Here is a 19,356-nt window from a genome sequence, read left to right as displayed (position 1 = left end):
TTCGTACTACAAACGAGATGATTGAAGTTGTACCAATCAAACGGGGGCGGGGTAGGCCGCCTAAGCAAACTGTCGAACAGTTGGTGCGCACGGCAACTCCGACTATGAAAGATCGTCTACGACACAATCAGACAGCTAATATTGGGGATCAGGTTGGACAACTTCAGGGGACCACGACGAAGTTTAACTCTTTGGTTAAGGAAGCGGTGGATAAAGGCGTTCAAATTTCAGAGTTCCTCATCTCTCAAACTTCTTCTGCTGCTGGTAAAAGTATGGACACAGCTTCTTCACGGAAATGGGGTGATATGGTGGATGATGATTATGATCCTCAAGAGGAGGACGATAATATCCACCTTTCTCAATGAACATTCTCTCTTGGAATATTCGTGGTATGACGGACACGGCACGTAACTTGCTTCACAATTACTGTCATGTTCATCATCCTATTATTCTAGGCATTATTGAGCCTAAGACTAACTTTCTTCATATTCCGACCTCATTCTGGAACTCTATCAATTTGACTCCTTTCCATCAAAATGATCGCGCCCCTCATGCTTCCAACATCTGGATTCTCATCGCCAACGGGGTTACCTGCTCGTTGATTATGTCCACGGAGCAGATGGTTATTTTTGACATCTTGTTTTCTAGCTATTCTTTCAGAGTGGCTATTGTTCACGGAAGTTGTAATTATATCACTCGCAGGATTCTTTGGGATGATATCTCTTCTTGTATGGTCCCTCAAATGGTGATTCTTGGGGACTTTAATGCTGTGCTTGGAGCTCATGAGCGGCGTGGACGCAGGTTTCCCAGCCGTGCTTCCTGTAGAGATTTTCAAGCTTTCATCGATCGCCATACTCTCATTCAAGCTCCCACCTCTGGGCCTTTTTTTACTTGGACGGACAGGCGTAAATTTCCTATGACTACTGAGTCTGTCCTGGACCGCACTCTTTTCTCAGAGGATTTTGCTACGCAATGGCATTCTACTGAGAGCCGGGTGTTGCCTCGTCTTGGCTCTGACCATGCTCCTATTTTGTTTAAATGTTCCACTCCTCCTAATACCTATGGCGCCCGTCCTTTTCGTTTCCTGAACATGTGGAGTTCTCACTCTGATTTTATTCCAATGGTTCAGCGTTCTTGGGCTCCTGTTGTTGACACGAACTGCCCCATGGTGCGTATGATGCACAAGTTGAAACGTTTGAGGAAAGAGCTCAAAATGTGGAATAAATCCACTTTTGGGAACTTCAACACTTCGCTTGAGGAACTCTATAATAAGCTCTCTTCTCTTCAGGCACATATCGATAATGTTGGCTATTCTGAGACGCTCTTTGATCAAGAAGTTGAGCTTGAAGCCTCTATCTCGGTCATGCTCTCTCGGCAAGAGAACCTACTTCGCCAGAAAAGCAGAATTCGATGGCTCCAGGATGGCGATCGAAATACAAAGTTTTATCATAACATGTTGAGAATGAAGCGCGCTAGCCATACTATCAAGCATCTTGAGATTAACGACGTCCTGGTTGAAGATCATAACACTTTGGCGTCTCATGTGGAAAACTTTTATAAATCTCTTTTTGCGGCGGATATCAATCCTGGGGCCGATCTTTCGTGGATTGCTAATTATATCCCCAATAGCCTCACTTTGGAACATAAATCGGCTTTGGTTACTTGTCCGACTGCGACGGAGATCAAAGCGGTGGTCTTTGCTATGGACAAAGATAGCGCTCCCGGCCCGGATGGCTTTGGAGGTACTTTCTATCGTTCCGCTTGGGAAATTATTGAGCATGATTTCACCTCCGCCATCAGAAGATTCTTCACTCATCATTATCTCCCTTCGGGTCTCAATTCCAATACTCTGAGCCTTCTTCCCAAGAAAGTTAATGCCAAGGTTATCTCTGACTATCGGCCCATCGTTCTTGGCAATTTCTTTTTCAAAGTTATTTCCAAGATTCTGGCAATCCGACTGAATGCTGCTGCTGCCACCATCGTCTCCAACAACCAATTTGGCTTTATTTTGGGACGTTCTATTCATGAGTGCATCACTCTTGCCTCAGAAGGGGCGAACTGCATGGAGAGATCTTTACACGGCAAAAACATGGCTCTTAAAGTCGACATTCATAAGGCCTTTGATACGCTTAGATGGGATTTTATTCTGTTCGTGCTTCAACAGTTTGGCTTCCCCAATATTTTCTGCTCTTGGATCAAAACTATTCTAAGCTCGGCTCGTATCTCTATTCGGTTCAATAGTGCTCTCTATGGCTATTTCGAATGCGGTCGGGGAGTAAGACAAGGAGATCCTTTGTCTCCCATTCTTTTTGCCTTGGCGGAAGATGTTCTTAGCCGTATTTTTCTGGATGCGGGTAATCGGGGTTTAATTGCCGGCATGCGTTTCTCGAGATCTTTGAGTTTCCCTTCTCATCTGCTTTACGCTGACGATGTGCTCATGTTCTGTCAGGCCTCCAAGCGTAATTGCATTATGATTGACTCGATTATTCAGCTCTATGCCACGGTCTCTGGTCAATATTGTAACAAGAATAAGTCTACTCTTTACTTCGGGAAAGGGGTGTCGCCCGGGCGACGTTCTACGCTCCAACGGATTTTGGACTTCAACATTGGCTCCATGCCTTTCACATACTTGGGAGTGCCTATTTTCTCGGGTCGACCTTCTTGCGCTAAACTTCGACCTATCTTTGATCGGATTCTTGCACATTTCCCTAGGTGGCAAGGTAGTCAACTCTCTATGGCGGGCAGGCTCTGCTTAGTTTCTTCTGTTATCAACAGTGCTGCGGTACATAGTATGCTGGTTTATAAATGGCCGGTGAAACTTCTGCATGATCTTGACAGAGCTTGTAGATCGTTCATCTGGACTGGGAGTACTATGAAGAAACCTTCTTTTTCTGTGAGTTGGATCAGAGCTCGTGCTCTGAAGGAACATGGCGGCATTGGAGTCAAATCTTTCTCTGACATCAATAATAGTTTCATGTTTCGGCTAGGTTGGTATATTCTGAACATGAACAGCTTCGGCTATCGGCTGCTTCGTCAGAAATATCTCACTCAGACCATGGATTGGGCTTCCCAATGGGCGAGTTCGTCGATTTGGACTGGTGTTAGAAGGACGATTCGGGAGATTGTTTCGGATACCTTCTGCACGATTGGCAATGGAGATACGATTTATTTTTGGAGAGATAATTGGCTCGGGTATCGGCTGATCGACAAACTTCATATTCCGGAGTTCATGACACCCTTTTTCTCTCAGAAGATTTCAGACTTCTTCTTTAATAATAAGTGGCACCTCACTTATAGTTTTATTCAGTCTTTCCCGCGCATTGCTCTCGACATCATATCTACCCCCATTCCTGGATTGACGGACGACAGATCCTGGATACACTCGGGTTTCGGAAACATTACTGCTGCTTCGGCCTTTGCTCACATTCGACCTCAGTTCCCTAAGGTCGACTGGGGATCCTGGATTTGGGCCCCTTTTATCCCTGCTCGACGATCTCTCTTTGTCTGGCGCACTATTGTTGGCAAGCTCCCTACCTTTGATATGAATCGCCTCCTTGGTTTTCAGGGGCCTAACCGCTGCCCTTTATGCTCGGCAGCAGAAGAGACGATGGATCACGTTCTGTTGAACTGCTCCTTCTCGGCTTCTATTTGGGTGGATGTCTTTCGTTGGTTTTTGATTGAGCAAACTTTACCGTTGGACGTGGGCAGCATGATTCGCTTCTCTATCCACCAGAATAACAGCAAACAAGTTGGCAATTTGTGGAAAGTTGGGGTGGTCTCTCTCCTCTGGAGTCTCTGGTCTCACCGCAACAACGTCATACACAACAATTTAGCACCTTCGCGCCACCTCATTCTCAAGCAGGTCCGGGTTTTTCTTTGTGAAGCTGCCAACAATTTCGTCCTTGGCACTATGGCCAACTCGGTTACTGATCTACTCATTCTTAAGAATCTTTCCATCGCTGGACAACCCAGGAAGCCTTTCTCCTTTATTTACGTTGCTTGGCACCTTCCCCCGCCGTCTTGGATTAAAGTTAATACTGATGGCTCGGTCCGTGAAGGGAGGATTCATGCGGGGGGCGTCTTTAGGAATGCCTTCAACGACGTTCTTGGTTGTTATCATTTTTCAGGCGGCCATGGGGTTGCGTTCGAAGCAGAGCTTTTAGCTATTATTATTGCGATTGAATCTGCACATCGCGCCAAATGGGAGAGAGTTTGGTTTGAGTCGGATTCTTCTTACGTGGTTCAGCTTCTTCAGTCGCTATTTGAGACGGTTCCTTGGAGATTCAAGCCTCGGTGGCAGCTTGCTCTCTCCAAACTCCATTCTTTCACGTGGCGCATTTCTCACATTTTTCGTGAGGGCAACAGATCGGCGGATTTTTTAGCTTCTCAAGCTTCGGAGGAGGGTTTTTGGACTCATGCCATTGCTGGTTTAAATGATTTTGTCAAGGAGGATGTTTCTATTCCCTATTTTTCTCGTTTCGCTTGATTTTTTGGTTTTTTTTTTCTCTCTTCGTTCTGGATCGGTTGTGAGCCGGGAGGCCTAAGGGTAATGGTTCGGCCGGAATCCTTGAGACCTCCTAACTCAGCTCTGTCAACCTTGGTCCTTGACGAGTACTCTTTTTCCTCAGCTATTATGAGGTTTTAACGAGGTTCGGCCCTTAGTCTGCAGCTTTGTGCTTTCAAGGGTTTTTGGTTCTCCATTGTTGTTTCTTTTCTTTTTAATAAAATCTTATTTCAGCAGAACGCTGAGTTTAATTATTTCGACTTCAATACTATTTTATAATACATAAACTTCAAGTTTATGTTATATAGTTTTTGACTTCACTACTTTAATTCAACTTTATTTCATTGAGTATAATTATTTCGACTTCATTATTTACACTATAGTAGTTCATTTTTTTATTATCAAATCGACATCAATACTATATTATAATACATTGTTTTCAAGTATATGTTATATAGTTTTCCAAGAAAATTCCCATCGTATTCACAATTTTTTTTTTCAAGTTCACTAATTTATTTCAATTAATTATAAATTCATCGTATTATAATACATTGTCTTCAAGTATATGTTATTATAATACATTTAATACAAGTATATGTTATTTATTTTTTCGATCAATGCCCCATCGTATCATTCATTTTATTTTTATTTCTAACGAATAACTAATGAGGTTGACACTATCGGACAATGTGACAAAGTATCACTCACATATTATTGAGGTCTCAGGTTCAAATTCCTCAAGCAACTTTTTCTTGTATTTCATTTTTTTTAATTCATCTTCGAAATATTTTTTTTAATACTGGAAAAAAAAAATATGTAAATGAAAACAAATCTAGGATTATTTCCCCCCAATCCCCTTTTTCTTGTATTTCGGTTTTTTTTAAATCATCTTCGATTTTTTTTTAAATATACGGAAAAAAATTAAGGTTAAATCTAGAATTATTTTGAAGGGGGTATCTAAATTAGTAGAATCAAATCAAATTAACACAAAATTCGCAAAATAAAAAATAATAATCGAAAAATAAAATATATGTAGAAATAAATCTAGGATTATTTTGGGAGAATCTCTAAATTAGTGGAATCAAATATAGGATTAGTTTTTGGAGAATGAAAATCTCTAAATTAGTGGAAACAAATCTAGGATTATTTTTAAAAGAATATCCAAATTGGTGGAAACAAATAAAAATAACATAATTTTCGAAAAAAAATAAAAAAATAAATCTTCGGAAAAAAGTAAGATAATTTTCGAATATAATACAAAATTTCAGAAGATTTTTTTTTTTGAAATAATAAAATAATAATATGTGGAAACAAAAATAGGATTATTTTTATGAGAATCATAAAATTAGTGGAAACAAATAAATAAAACATAATTTTTGAATATAAATAAATAATTTAATAATCAGTAAAAATAAATAATTTAATTTCAGAAAAAAAAAAAAAAACTGGAAACAAAAAAACCAAAAAATAAGGAACTATCTATAAATTTTGAGAATTCAAAAACAGAAAATACAATACAATAAAAATAGGAAACTTAACGAGGGATAAATAAGTAAATACACAAATCACTCAAAATCGGCCCATTTTGGCTAATTGAAAAAAGCCCGATTTTGACCGAGTGTCCAAGACACTCGGTGGCCAAATCTCATTTCCGGCCCGGAATTTTGGGTTTATTTTAGTTTTTCCAATAAGGAGCAGAGACCGGAGCAGCACAGCTCAATGCTCAGAGCAGTTGACATGTTTAGATTGATGCATCGAGAGAGGATCATAGATTGTGTCTCGCTTTCAAGTGAGTTGAGTGTTTGTTCCAAATGTGAATTCGGTGATGGCAATGAGGGGAAAAGGCATGTGATGCACGGGGAACAGATACATGGACTACTTGTTAAAGTTGGTTTTTTGGGAGATCTGCACGTGTAAACAATTCGTTGCTTAACATGTACGCGAAGCTTGGGTGTATGGACTGTGCAGAGACATTGTTCAACAGTATGTCAAAAGTCAGTGTTGTTCCATGGAATATTATGACCGCGGGATTTGCCAAGCAAATATCATTTGCAGAGGGCTATCGAGTGCATGGAGAAAATGCAGAGTTGTGGGTTTGAACCTGATGAGGTAACTTGTGTCAATATGCTTGAGAAGTGGTGATGTTGAAACTGGGTTATGCTCAAATTGGGCGCGGAAAATTAAAGATGCTGTTGATTTGTTTGGGAACATGATGGAAGCTAGTATTGAAGCTGATCACATAACCTTTGTTGCTGTCTTAACCGCCTGCAGTCATTCTGGATTAGTAGATACTGGTTTGAAGCTGTTCAAATCAATGCAACAAGAATATGATGTAAAGCCACTTAGTGATCACTATATATACTTGCATAGTCGACACCCTGGCCGGTTCAATGAAGTTGAAGAAATCATAGAAAAAATGCCGTGCAGAGATGATCCTATTGTTTGGGAGGTTTTGCTCAGCTCTTGTAGGGTTCATGCCAATATAAACTTGGCAACAAGGGCTGCGGACGAGCTTTTCCGGTTGGACACCGGTAATTCTGCCCCTTACTCCCTCCTAGCCAATATGTATTCGTCATTACATAGATGGGATGATGTTAAAGATGTTCGAGATATAATGGGAAGGCAGCAGGTTACAGCTGGGTTTGAAACATGTGATATATCCGAGGAAGCAGGTTGTGGTCAGAAATGGAGACCTGACCACACCTGAGCTGCTGAAGGAGATGCACTGCCTCTAAATTTCACCTGCAGCTTGCAAGATCAAAGCTTGGTTTCCCACTTCCAATCAACACTCAATGCAAAAGGTATTAAAATCATTTATTCTTCATCCATTTTCAGCTCCTGCTAAATTCTTGATTTTTGGTTTTGCAGGCTCCACTGAGATCAGATTACAGTTTTCTTCTATATAGTTGGTAAGTTTAGTGGTAACTACACAGGTTGGCCAAACTGAAATTACGACACTAAAATTTTGGAAATTCAAGCCACTGTCTATTTAATCGCTCATTATTTTCACAAAAACTTAAATGCGCGCCTCACAAATTGAGCGCTCATCCCATGCGCGCGGATCTTGGCGCGATCCGACCCGGATCCGGATCCATCATATAAAAAAATTCCTAAAAACCTACCCTTTTCTTCTCTCTCCAGCCGCTCTGTCCGTCTTCTCCCTCTCTTCCCCTCTCTTCCGACGATCTCTCTCTCGATCTTCCCATCATAATCACCATTGTCGTTGTCGATGTCATCGTCGCGATATCGATTGATGTTTTCGTCGGATTTTGTGAGGTTGAGGTTGAGGACTTGCACTTGCTTGTCCATGGCGACGCACAGCCACACGTCGAGGTCGCTCGAGGCGTAGTTCCAGCAGGTGGAATTTCAGATCTGGCATTACTGCAGATGGCGGAGAGGTGTGTTTCGATCGGTGGATCAACGGTTGGCGGCGCGTTTCAGATCTGCGGCGTGAAGTGCAGCAGGCCGCGGACCGCGTTCCCAACCGCAGAAGCTCCGTTCTCCGGCAAAAAGTCCATAGGAGCGGCGGTGTTTCTGAGGACGGTGTTTGGCGTCGAACAGAGGCCGCCGGGAAGCGGTCTGGGTGGCGAGCCCCGAATCTATTGCTAAACAAGACGCGACAGCTCCGGCCGCCGCCCCTCTCCGTCTGGCGACGTTTTGGGCGTTGCGCCGCCCTTCGTCCTTTGCTCGTGAGAACAACGGCCATGTCGCCGCTCTGCCTTGAGCCGCCGACATGCAGCCCGGTCTTAAGATCATGTGGAAATTGAGATTGAGAAAGATGAAGGCCTAGGTGGTGGTGTGGTCGTGGGCCAGGATCATGACCAGGAGAATAATGGTCGAGGGAATGCCAGCAGTAGCTCGAGCAGTTCTGGTAGCTCAAGTAGTGATTCGTCATCCTCGAGTGGTATTGATATTGATTCTTCTTGCGTTTCTACTCCCTCCGTCCCGCGAGTCTTGACACGTTTGAGTTCGGCACGGGAATTAAGGAGATGTAGATTAGTGTTTTAAGTGTGTAATTAATAAAATATAAAATTGATAAAGTAGGAGAGAGAAGGTAAAAAAAGTGATAAAGTAAGAGAGAAAATATAATAAAGGTGATAAAGTAGGAGAGAGAATGTAATAATTATTACCCAAAAAGGAAACGTGTCAAGACTCGTGGGACGGCTCAAAAAGGAAAACGTGTCAAGATTCGTGGGACGGAGGGAGTACATTATATGATTTGTGTATGATATTAATCATAGCTGATTTGGGTTTAGGCATTTGTGTTGAAATGACACTTTGAATAATACAAAAATAACATTGTTTAGCTTAGTAAATGACACTTTTAGTATCATGGTCTAATTGCCTCTACTTGAATGACTCGTGATGACATGAATTATGTGTTTGGACAGGTGGTGCGTTGCTTGTAGATGTTGTAATATAGAACAAAATGATACTATTTTTCTTACCAAATGAAACCTTTAATATTGAACAAATGATACTCTTTATTATAGAACAAAAAAAAGGAGCGAACTTTTAATATCATTTATTAATGATACTATTTGCTTTCTAAATGAAACCTTCAATATAGAACAAATGATACTATTTTTCAAATTAAATGAAACCTTTAATATAAACCAAAAAAAAGAGCAAAACTTTTAATATCATTTATTAATGATACTATTTTTCTTACTAAATGAAACCTTTAATATAGAACAAAAGAAAAAGAGCACGAAACTTTTAATATATCATTTATTAATGATATTATTTTTCTTACTAAATGAAACCGTTAATATTGAACAAATGATACTATTTTTCAAACTAAATGAAACCTTTAATATAGAACAAAAAAAAAAGAGCGAAACTTTTAATATCATTTATTAATGATATTATTTTTCTTACTAAATGAAACCTTTAAATGTAGAACAAATGATACTATTTTTCAAACTAAATGAAACCTTTAAATATAGAACAAAAAAAAGAGCGAAACTTTTAACATAATTTATTAATACTATTTTTCTTACTAAATGAAACATTTAAATATAGAACAAATGATAATATTTTTCTTACTAAATGAAACCTTTTAAATATAAAACAAATGATACTATTTTTCTTACTAAATGAAACCTTTAAATATAGAACAAATGATATTATTTTTCAAACTAAATAAAATAAAAAAATAATTAAAATTTGAAACGAAAAAACAAAAAATAAGAAGAAGAAAAAGAAGAAGAAAAAAACGAAAAAAGAAAAAGAATAAAGAAGAAGGGAAAAACGAAAAAGAAAAAAGAAGGAAAATGACACTTATATTTTGCAATTGAAACTTTTAATATATATACATGTCACTATTTTTTCTTGGTAAATGACACTTTTAATAATAGAAAATGACACTATTTTACTTGTAGATGATATTATTCTTAAGTATAATACTCCCTCCGTCCCATTATTTATGGCCTGTATTCCTTTTTGGGCTGTCCCAAGTAACATGGCCTGTTTCCTTTTTGGGCCATAATTAGGGCTTAATTAAAATTCTTAATCAATACACTTTTACTCTCTCTCTCATCCTACCCACATAACCCACCGCCTCTCTCTCTCTTCTCCTTCTCCACAACCATCGGTCTCTCTTTCTCCCCATCTCTCCCACCTTTCCCTCTCGCAGCCACCGCCGTCCGAACCCTAGTAGTGGCACCGCCGTCCGTCGGCTAGCCAGATTTCTTCGCCGCCAGATCTGTCCATCACCGTCCACAGCCAGATCTGTTCGCCGCCGACCTCCACCGCCCCTGCACTATCCCCGCCGCCGCCTTCTCTATTACGTCGTCGCCTCCTCCACCCACCCCTAAATCCCCAATTTTTTTTAAAAAAATCCCAAGCTTTTTGCTTACCTCTCATCCGCTGCCGCCTTCCTGTGGCGAAGTCGCCGCCACCATCTACAAGAGGTTGTTGCCGATCTCTCTCTCAACTCTGGCTGATTTGCAGTATTAAAAATCATCGTCGCCTAGTCTGCCTCCTCCACCCTCCGCTTGCGCACCACCTCCACCGCCTCCACGACCTCCACCCTCACGATTTCTCGAGTAATTGTTGTTTATGTTGAGATTTTCTGCTGAAGATTGATAGGATTTGTAAAAGAAATCAGTAGATTATTGTAATTTTTGCTGCGGTTTTCTGCTTGAATGTTCCATGTTTTGCTGAGGTTTCCGCTGCTGTCTCCAGTTTAATTTTTGTAATTTTGTTCTTAGTTTATGCGTGAGATTAATAGGATTTGCAGAGATTATTGGTTTAATTTGCAATTTGTGGAATACTTGGGAATAATTGAAATATTTGTTGGTTTAATTTACATTTTTTGATCTCCTTAAACAATTCATTAAACTCCTCCATTCCCCTCATTTGATTCAGTGTTTTCGAGAAGTGTTGGAACAGCTTAATTAAATGAAAACAAGTAAGAAAGCACCTTTATCTTAATTCCTTAAACAAACAACTAAGCAAACACCTTTATCTTAATTCTACTCTCCTTAATCTCCGTGCCGAAAAGGTGTAGGCCATAAATACTGGGACGGAGGGAGTAACACTTTAGATATAGTTTCATTTACATATATTCTTAAAAACAATAAATGACACTATGTTACTTGTTAAGTAACACTATTAAAACATCGAATTGATACTATAATCTTGTAAATGACATTTTTCAATAATTGACACTATTCAAAGATGTAAATAACACTACTTATAATAATTAACACTATAACATTTCAAGGACACTTTAACATTTCAAAAACACAAGTCCGATATAAAATGACACTACAAGATTTCAAAAAACACTTTCAAATTTCAAAAGACACTATAATATTTGAAATGACACTTTAGGATTTAGAATGACACATAGATATTTCGAATGACACTACAAGATTTTAAATGAAACTTAGACATTTCGAATGACACTACTAGATTTCAAATGACACTAACACTATAACATTTCAATTTTTTAAGTGTCATTTCAATTGTTGAAGTCTCATTTGAATTATTGTAGTGTCATTTGAATTGTTGAAGTGTTGTTTTAGTTCTTGTAGTGTCATTTCAAATGTCATAGTATCATTTGAAATCTTCAATTGTCTTTTGAAGTGTTGAAGTGTCATTTTAAGTCTTCAAATGTCATTTGAATTATTGTAGTATCATTTGAAATCATGTAGTGTCAATTGAAATCATATAGTGTCATTTGAAATGTCAATGTGTGATTTGGAATCATTTGGTGTCATTTAAATTCTTGTAGTGTCGTTTAAATTCTTCGAGTGTCATTTGAATTGTTGAAGTGTCGTTTGAATTCTTGAAGCATCATTTGAATTGGTGTAGTGTTGTTTCTATTCTTCAAGTGTCATTTCAATTGTTGAAGTGTCATTTAAATTATTGTAGTGTCATTTGAATTATTGAAGTGTCATTTTAAGTGTTGAAGTGTCATTTGAAGTCTTCGAGTGTCATATAAAATGTTAAAGTGTCATTTTAAGTGTTGAAGTGTCATTCAAAATTTCAAAGTGTCATTTTAAGTGTTGAAGTGTCATTTGAATTCTTTGAGTGTCATTTGAAGTGTTGAAGTGTCATTCGAAATGTTATAGTGTCATTTTAAGTGTTGAAGTGTTATTTGTATTCTTCTAGTGTCATTTTAATTCTTCAAGTGTCATTTCAATTCTTCAAGTGTCATTTGAAGTGTTGAAGTGTCATTTTAAATTTCAAAGTGTCATTTTAAGTGTTGAAGTATCATTCAAAATTTTAAAGTGTCATTTTAAGTGTTGAAGTATCATTTGAATTCTTCGAGTGTCATTTGAGGTTTCAAGTTTAGGGTTTAGGTTTCAGGTTCAGGTTTCAGGTTTAGGGTTTAGGATTTAGGGTTTCAAGTTTAGGGTTTAAGGTTTCAGGTTTAAGGTTTAGGGTTTAGGTTTTAGGTTTAGGGTTTAGGATTCAGGGTTTCAAGTTTAGGGTTTAAGGTTTCAGGTTTAAGGTTTAGGTTTCAGGTTTACGGTTTAGGTTTTAGGTTTAGGGTTTAGGATTCAGGGTTTCAGGTTTAGGTTTCAGGTTTAGGGTTTAGGATTTAGGGTTTCAGGTTTAATGTTTAGGTTTCAAGTTTAGAGTTTACGTTTCAGGTTTAGGTTTCAGGTTTAGGGTTTAGATTTCAGGTTTAGGGTTTAGGTTTCAGGCTTAGGGTTTAGGATTCAGGGTTTCAGGTTTAAGGTTTAGGGTTTAGGAGTTAGGGTTTCAAGTTTAGGTTTTAGGGTTTAAGGTTTAAGGTTTATGAGTTATGGTTTCAAGTTTAGGTTTTAGGGTTTCAGGTTTAAGGTTTAGGTTTCAGGTTTAGAGTTTAGGTTTAGGTTTCAGGTTTCAGGTTTAGGGTTTTGGGATTTAGGGTTTCAGGTTTTGGGTCTAGGATTTTAGGTTTCAGGTTTAGGGTTTAGGGTTTAGGGTTTAGAATTTAGGGTTTAGGTTTCAGGTTTAGTGTTTCAAATGATATAACATTTCAAATGGCACTACTATATTTCATTGAATGTTGTAGTGTCATTTGAACGTCATAGTGTCATTTTTAAATCTTGTAGTGTCGTTTGAAATCTTATATTCTCATTTTGAATTGTTATAGTGTCATTTGAAATCTTGTAGTGTCATTTGAAATGTAATAGTGTCATTTCAAATGTTATAGTGTCATTTCAATTGTTGAAGTTTCATTTGAAATGTCATAGTGTCATTTGAAATCTTGTAGTGTCATTTCAATTGTTGAAGTTTTATTTGAAATGTCATAGTGTCATTTGAAATCTTGTAGTGTCCTTTGAAATGTCATAGTGTTATTTGAAATCTCGTAGTGTCATTCAATTTTTGAAGTTTCACTACAACAAAAATTGAATATAACATCACACATACGACACTGGTTTTTGTGAAAGTCTATGGTCGTATGTGTTTTGTCTATGGTCTTTTATTTGTCTGTGGTCTTTTAGCATAAAAATTAGATAATAGACACTAGACTCACATGTATGTTGTTAAAAAAGAAAGGTTAAAAATAATATATAACACTGAACTTAATAGTCCATGGTTATATGTATAATGTTATTGTAAAAAAAATAATTAATTAATAAAATAACAATAAATTGAAATAATTATACTTATTTTCTCCTAAAATTGACCAATTATAACAAGTTAATTCATGGAAGATTTAAACAATATTAAAATATAATTAAACTCATACCTATTTTTCAATTAAATTTAGAAAATAACTTAAAATTGTTGACCGATAATTAAACTTATAAACTCTCGCTCACTCTCGCACGCAGCACGCTAATCAGAACCGCCGCACCGTCCAGTCGCTCACTCTCTTGCGTTACGGCTGCCGGTCACCGTCTCTCACGGCGTGGCTACCAGTCAATGTTGCTCACAGCGCGGCGGCTCTTCCTCTGTTTTAATCACCATTTCTCTCTCAAGCCGGTTACTCTCTTCCATGCCCTAACTTCCCTGCCCATTCTCTCGGCGCCACCATTGAAGCTCGCCTCCGCCAAACCCTTGCGCGGAAATCGTTGCGATAGAGGTAATAGATTTTGATTTTAATTCTTCTATCTTGATCTCACTTTTCCTTATTATCTCTCAGATTCGCCCAGCTTTGTGCCGCTGCCATGTCTCCGCCTGCATCGTTTCTATTGATGTCGCCGCCACCACCATGCCCGGCCGTCTCCGTTGTCGCTCTTATAAGGTCAGTTCCTTGGCTTTTTAACATAAATTTGACTGATCATACAAGTAGAATCCAAACCCTGACTTTTCAGCCATAAGAATACCTTTATTCTTCCATGCAATTAAGCTAACAGATTTTCTTATTTTGTGTTGGCAGCCTAAGAATTATTTGTTACACAGTTGCAGTTCGAAGTAGTTCACTTGGAAAATTGTTGCTTTCATTAAACCAATAAGATTATTAATTAACAAAACAGGAATAAGATAATTTTGTTAAAGCTTATGGATGTCGCAAGGATGCTTGGGCAAAATCTTTAATGGAACTTGCAGGGCAGCAGTGATTAGGATGATCTTGTTCTTGACAACATGCTTGGTGATGATGATTATAACAGTGACAATTTGTTCGTCGATGATTCTGAGTTGGTGGATACTGCTCTTTTATGAAGTTGTCTTATTTTTTATGCAACTTTATTTGATTTCTTTCAATATATTAATGCTCATGAGATTAGCTTATTCCTGCTTGATTCATGGTTCTATGGTAAATTAGTTATCTTTTTTTGGTGGGCTTAAGTAGGGGGAATGAATATGAGCGCATTATTCACAAAGTTGTGCAAGGGGCTGGCAGTGGTATTAATAGGCGGCCACTTTGCTGTGCAGATTTCCTCCGCTGTTTCTTATCTAGTTCTCATCCCTGCCAAGTACTCTAATTTTACTCTTTGATCTTATATATTTGTGATTATTGTTATATTTAATCTTTTAGGACCGTGTATATATGTGACATGGAACATTTATTGCAGATGGGGGTTGATTTTCTTGGGGTGTCACTTAGGATGGACAATAAAATGCAGTAGATGGATATTTGGGGGTTGAAGGTGTTACTTATGATCATTACGATCGTATAAGGTCTGGTAGAAATATGGATTTTGATGGGATAAGTTTCTCTAAAGAACTGGAATGATCATGTCAATTCTACATTGGTTGCAATTATAGGAGAATTATGTTGTGTTGGGGGTAAATCTTCAGTAATATTTAGAGTAAATTCAAGACTAAAGACTATTTAGTTGACTAAGAATGATACCTCAATGTAGTGAATTTCAAACAGTGTAGATTGCTATTGTTGTTACTATTTTGTTGTTGAGGGAAGCATTATACTATTAAGTATTGTTGTTTCCTGCGAGCTTCTTTAGTTGAATACGAATAAAATAAATAAACCAAAAGTTGTGACACACTTGATGGCCTTTTGATTTAATGTAGGACAATTCCTTTTGCTTGGAATCTCATTACAGCTGAATATGTTGAACAATCTACGGGGCATTTCATTTTATTATTATTTTTCTCCTTAATTTTATATTTTGTGTATATATTTCCCTTTCCTAAATTATATATGTCCTTAACAGATTAATGTTAATGGAAAGTGCTCAATTGGAGAGATATATAAACTGCGGTCAGAGTTGGCATATGATGAGTATTAAGGTAAAGTATTCTTCTAGATTTTAATGATTGATGATAGTTGGAAAGTATGATGAGTAGGTTTGGTAATTTGTATGGATTCTTGTGAATTCTTTTGACGATGAGTTTGTATACTATAGTTATATTATTATTTGTTGTTGATGAAAATAATGAAATGGTTGAACATAGTATTGTTGTCGATGAGTAGGGGACATATTATTATTTGTGTTGATGAAAATCATGAAATTTGTTTATGATGATTTTGATTGTGATTGTTATTGTGTGAAGGATATGGTGAAGAAAAGAAGACAACATTGGACATATTGGTTCATGCATCACATTTTGAAGGAACGAAGGAGCAACAAGTATTAACCCATTTGAATATTAATTAGGATCGAACTTATTTGGTAGTAGATTTACAAATATTAACTCGTTTTAGTTATATATAAGTAGTGTTAGGATTTAACGTATTTTGTAATGGATATGCTAGAACTGATTTAGTTGAATTTTAAGTTGTAATGAATATTGGAATTTTGTCATGATTATGTTATAAAATTTCTCATGATTTTCTCATGATTTTAAATAAAAAATGAATGTTCAGAAAAAAAAATCTTATAAATACAGAATTTAATAGATTATAAAAGGGCATGATTTCTTTTGAACCAACGACACTGCTCAAAAATTGAAGTGGTATGTTAGAAACAAATTTGGTGTTTTTTCACTACGACAACGGACAAAATGTAGTGTGGTATACACAAAATACCATAGACAATAGGCACCTACGACACTACTCAAAAACTATAGTGATACTAATGATACAACAACAAACTCTATGCTCTCAAAGACCATAGACAATGTCTGTTGTCATAAACATCTATGACAACAGACAATGCCTGTGGTCTATGAGCACTTTTTTCCAAGGACCTACGACACTACCACATACAACAATAGACGTTTTCTCTAATAGACAATAGGCAATGCCCATTGTCTATTAGGTTTTCTGTAGTAGTGTTTCATTTGAAATGTCATAGTGTCATTTGAAATCTTGTAGTGTCATTTGAATTGTTGAAGTGTCATTTGAAATGGAATAATGTCATTTGAAATGTCATAGTGTCATTTAAAATCTTGTAGTATCATTTAAAATCTTATAGTATCATACGGTTTCAAGTTTAGGTTTTAGAGTTTAGGGTTTAGTATAGTGTCATTTACATGTAAGTGTCATTTGAAATATTATAGAACAAATGATACTATTTTTCAAACTAAAATAAAAAAATAATTAAAAATTTGAAACGAAAAAGAAAAAAGAAGAAGAAAAAAAAAAGAAACTACATACTTAAAAGAAACTAAAAGTATTAAAAGAAAGAAACTATAGAAAAAAGAAAAAAAAACTACAAGTATTAAAAGAAAGAAACTATAAAAAAAGAAAGACACTACATACTTAAAATAAAGAAACTACAAGTATTATTTTAATAAAGAAATTGCATACTTAAAAGAAAGAAACTACATACTTAAAAGAAAGAAACTACAAAAAAAAAAAAAACTACATACTTAAAAGAAAGAAACTATAAGTATTATTTTAATAAGAAATTACATATTTAAAAGAAAGAAACTACATACTTAAAAGAAAGAAACTACAAGTATTATTTTAATAAAAAAATTACATATTTAAAAGAAAAAAACTACAAAAAAAACTATATTTAAAAGAAAGAAACTACATATTTAAAAGAAAGAAACTACAAAAAAAAAACTACAAGTATTATTTTAATAAAGAAACTACATACTTAAAAGAAAGAAACTACAAGAATTATAAAAAGAAACTACAAAAAAAAAAATTCAAATTTTAATAAAGAAACTACAAAAAAAAGAAAAAGAAACTACAAGTATTATAAAAAGAAACTACAAAGAAAAGAAAAAGAAACTACAAAAAAAATTCAAAATTTCCTACAAGTATTATTTTAATAAAGAAACTACAAAAAAAAGAAAAAGAAACTACAAGTATTATAAAAAGAAACTACAAAAAAAAGAAAAAGAAACTACAAGTATTATAAAAAGAAACTACAAAAAAAAATCAAATTTTAATAAAGAAACTACAAAAAAAGAAAAAGAAACTACAAGTATTATAAAAAGAAACTACAAAAAAAAATTCAAATTTTAATAAAGAAACTACAAAAAAAAGAAAAAGAAACTACAAGTATTATAAAAAGAAACTACAAAAAAAAATTCAAAATTTCGCCCCTGATGGGTTTCGAACCTAGGACCTGGTTGATTACATAGTAGCGCCTGAACCAACTGATCCAGGTGCCCTATTATTATTTATTTCATTAAACAGTTATAATATAGTAAAACCGTTGCAACCTTTTTTTTTAATATACATATTTACCCGGATCCGGGTCGGGTCAATGGAAGGATCCGCGCGCACAGTGAGCGCGCGATTTGCACTGCGCTCATGTAAGTGTCCCTCCATTATTTTTAGTTGCTTAATTTTAATGAGTAATTTATTTAAGGGTTAATTGCCGAAAAAACCATATACTTTTTCATTTTTTGGTTTTTTCCCATGACAAAAAAAAATCTGAACAGAAATCCATGAATTGGAAAATTTATTGCATTTTTCTCCCGCGTCCATTTTCCGGCGAGCTCCGATGGAGCTCCGATCCAACGTGGCTGCCACATAACATTAATTTTCCACCTCACCTAAACCCCTAATTTTCCACCTCACCTCCTCACACCTCTGTCATAGAAGAACCCTCCTCACAGCTCTGTCATAGAAGAGCGCTGCCCCTCTTTTTCCATCTCACCTCCTCACAACTCTGCCCATCCAGCACTGATAATCAAGAGTTGAAAATCCAGCACTGACCATCCAGCGCTGCCCATTCGGAGTTGAAAATCCAGCGCCGCCCATCCAGCGCTGATAATCAAGAGTTGAAAATCCAGCACTGACCATCCATTGCTGCCCATCCGGAGTTGAAAATCCAACACTGCCCATCCAGCGCTGATAATCAAGAGTTGAAAATCCAGCACTGACCATCCAGCGCTGCCCATCCGGAGTTGAAAATCCAGCACTGCCCATCCAGCGCTGCCCATCTGACATATGAGCTATCTTAAGCAAATGTCATGTACAAAACTATATATAAATACCACAATTTATATAGACGGACGAAAACGGCAAAATGCCACATTTATCAGACGGGGGGAGTAATTTCTTTTGGCCCTTTCTATCCTTGGGCCCTGAGTCTCCACACTTGACCTAGGCCCAAAACCAACCTTTTTTTGCATTTTTATTTAGAATTAATTGTCAAAAATACTGAATTTTTATCAAATTTTAATTTCAGATACTAACTCCAAAGTTTGGCGTGGTAATTACCGAACCATTGATTTAATCTAATCACTACCCATCAGATAGTAATCAGTTGGTGATAACAACTAATGTCAATTATTAATAATGTCATCACTAAGTTTAGCCAGAATCCTAATTGATAGTAAAATCAGATTAAATCAATACTTCAATAATTACCATGTCAAGCTTCAAAGTTAATATGCAAAATCATACTTCAGTAATTACCAGGCCAAACAAAAATATCAGTAATTTATAGGTAACTAACCCTTTCAATATTTATATCTTGATGTTGCATGCCTAGTGATGCTAGTTGAGAATACCATTAGGGGAGAGCAAGATCAATCAACAAATTGGCACCCACGTTGTATATGTTTTATTTAAAAAAAAATAAAATTGAGTA

General features: G+C 36.5%; 2 protein-coding genes across 6 annotated transcripts; both read left to right on the top strand.

Annotated features, from left to right (window-relative positions):
- Positions 1-391: 391 nt before the first annotated feature.
- LOC130998769 (uncharacterized) lies at positions 392-7,211 on the top strand. The gene is made up of 2 exons (XM_057924175.1): positions 392-4,215; positions 6,641-7,211. The coding sequence occupies exons 1-2, from the start codon at positions 392-394 to the stop codon at positions 7,209-7,211; spliced, it is 4,395 nt and encodes a 1,464-aa protein (XP_057780158.1).
- Positions 7,212-13,758: 6,547 nt separating this feature from the next.
- Positions 13,759-16,195, top strand: LOC130999385 (rhomboid-like protein 19). Of its 5 annotated transcripts, none has more exons than XR_009093484.1 (5): positions 13,759-14,036; positions 14,097-14,198; positions 14,748-14,871; positions 15,571-15,646; positions 15,911-16,195. XR_009093484.1 is itself a non-coding variant. In XM_057924918.1 (5 exons), the coding sequence occupies exons 2-5, from the start codon at positions 14,122-14,124 to the stop codon at positions 15,992-15,994; spliced, it is 294 nt and encodes a 97-aa protein (XP_057780901.1). In that variant the 5' UTR covers positions 13,759-14,036; positions 14,097-14,121; the 3' UTR covers positions 15,995-16,195. The 5 variants fall into 5 exon arrangements, 2 of the variants coding, with proteins under 2 accessions (XP_057780901.1, XP_057780900.1); XM_057924918.1 differs by lacking the exon at positions 14,748-14,871 and adding an exon at positions 15,428-15,484; XM_057924917.1 differs by adding an exon at positions 15,428-15,484 and having other exon boundaries at positions 14,097-14,871.
- The last annotated feature ends 3,161 nt before the right edge of the window (positions 16,196-19,356 follow it).

This window comes from Salvia miltiorrhiza, chromosome 8, assembly GCF_028751815.1.
Source record: "Salvia miltiorrhiza cultivar Shanhuang (shh) chromosome 8, IMPLAD_Smil_shh, whole genome shotgun sequence".
Lineage (NCBI taxonomy): Eukaryota > Viridiplantae > Streptophyta > Magnoliopsida > Lamiales > Lamiaceae > Salvia > Salvia miltiorrhiza.
Note: the sequence above shows the minus strand (reverse complement) of the source record. Positions and strands in the feature narration are given on the sequence as shown.

Coding starts and splice junctions, on each gene's coding strand:
- LOC130998769 (XM_057924175.1), top strand. CDS start 392: ATGACGGACACGGCACGTAACTTGCTTCACAATTACTGTCATGTTCAT. Junction 4,216..6,640: donor GCCAAATGGGAGAGAGTTTG/GTTTGAGTCGGA, acceptor ATGCTTGAGAAG/TGGTGATGTTGAAACTGGGT.
- LOC130999385 (XM_057924917.1), top strand. CDS start 14,753: ATGAATATGAGCGCATTATTCACAAAGTTGTGCAAGGGGCTGGCAGTG. Junction 14,872..15,427: donor CTAGTTCTCATCCCTGCCAA/GTACTCTAATTT, acceptor GATTTAATGTAG/GACAATTCCTTTTGCTTGGA. Junction 15,485..15,570: donor TATGTTGAACAATCTACGGG/GCATTTCATTTT, acceptor TGTCCTTAACAG/ATTAATGTTAATGGAAAGTG.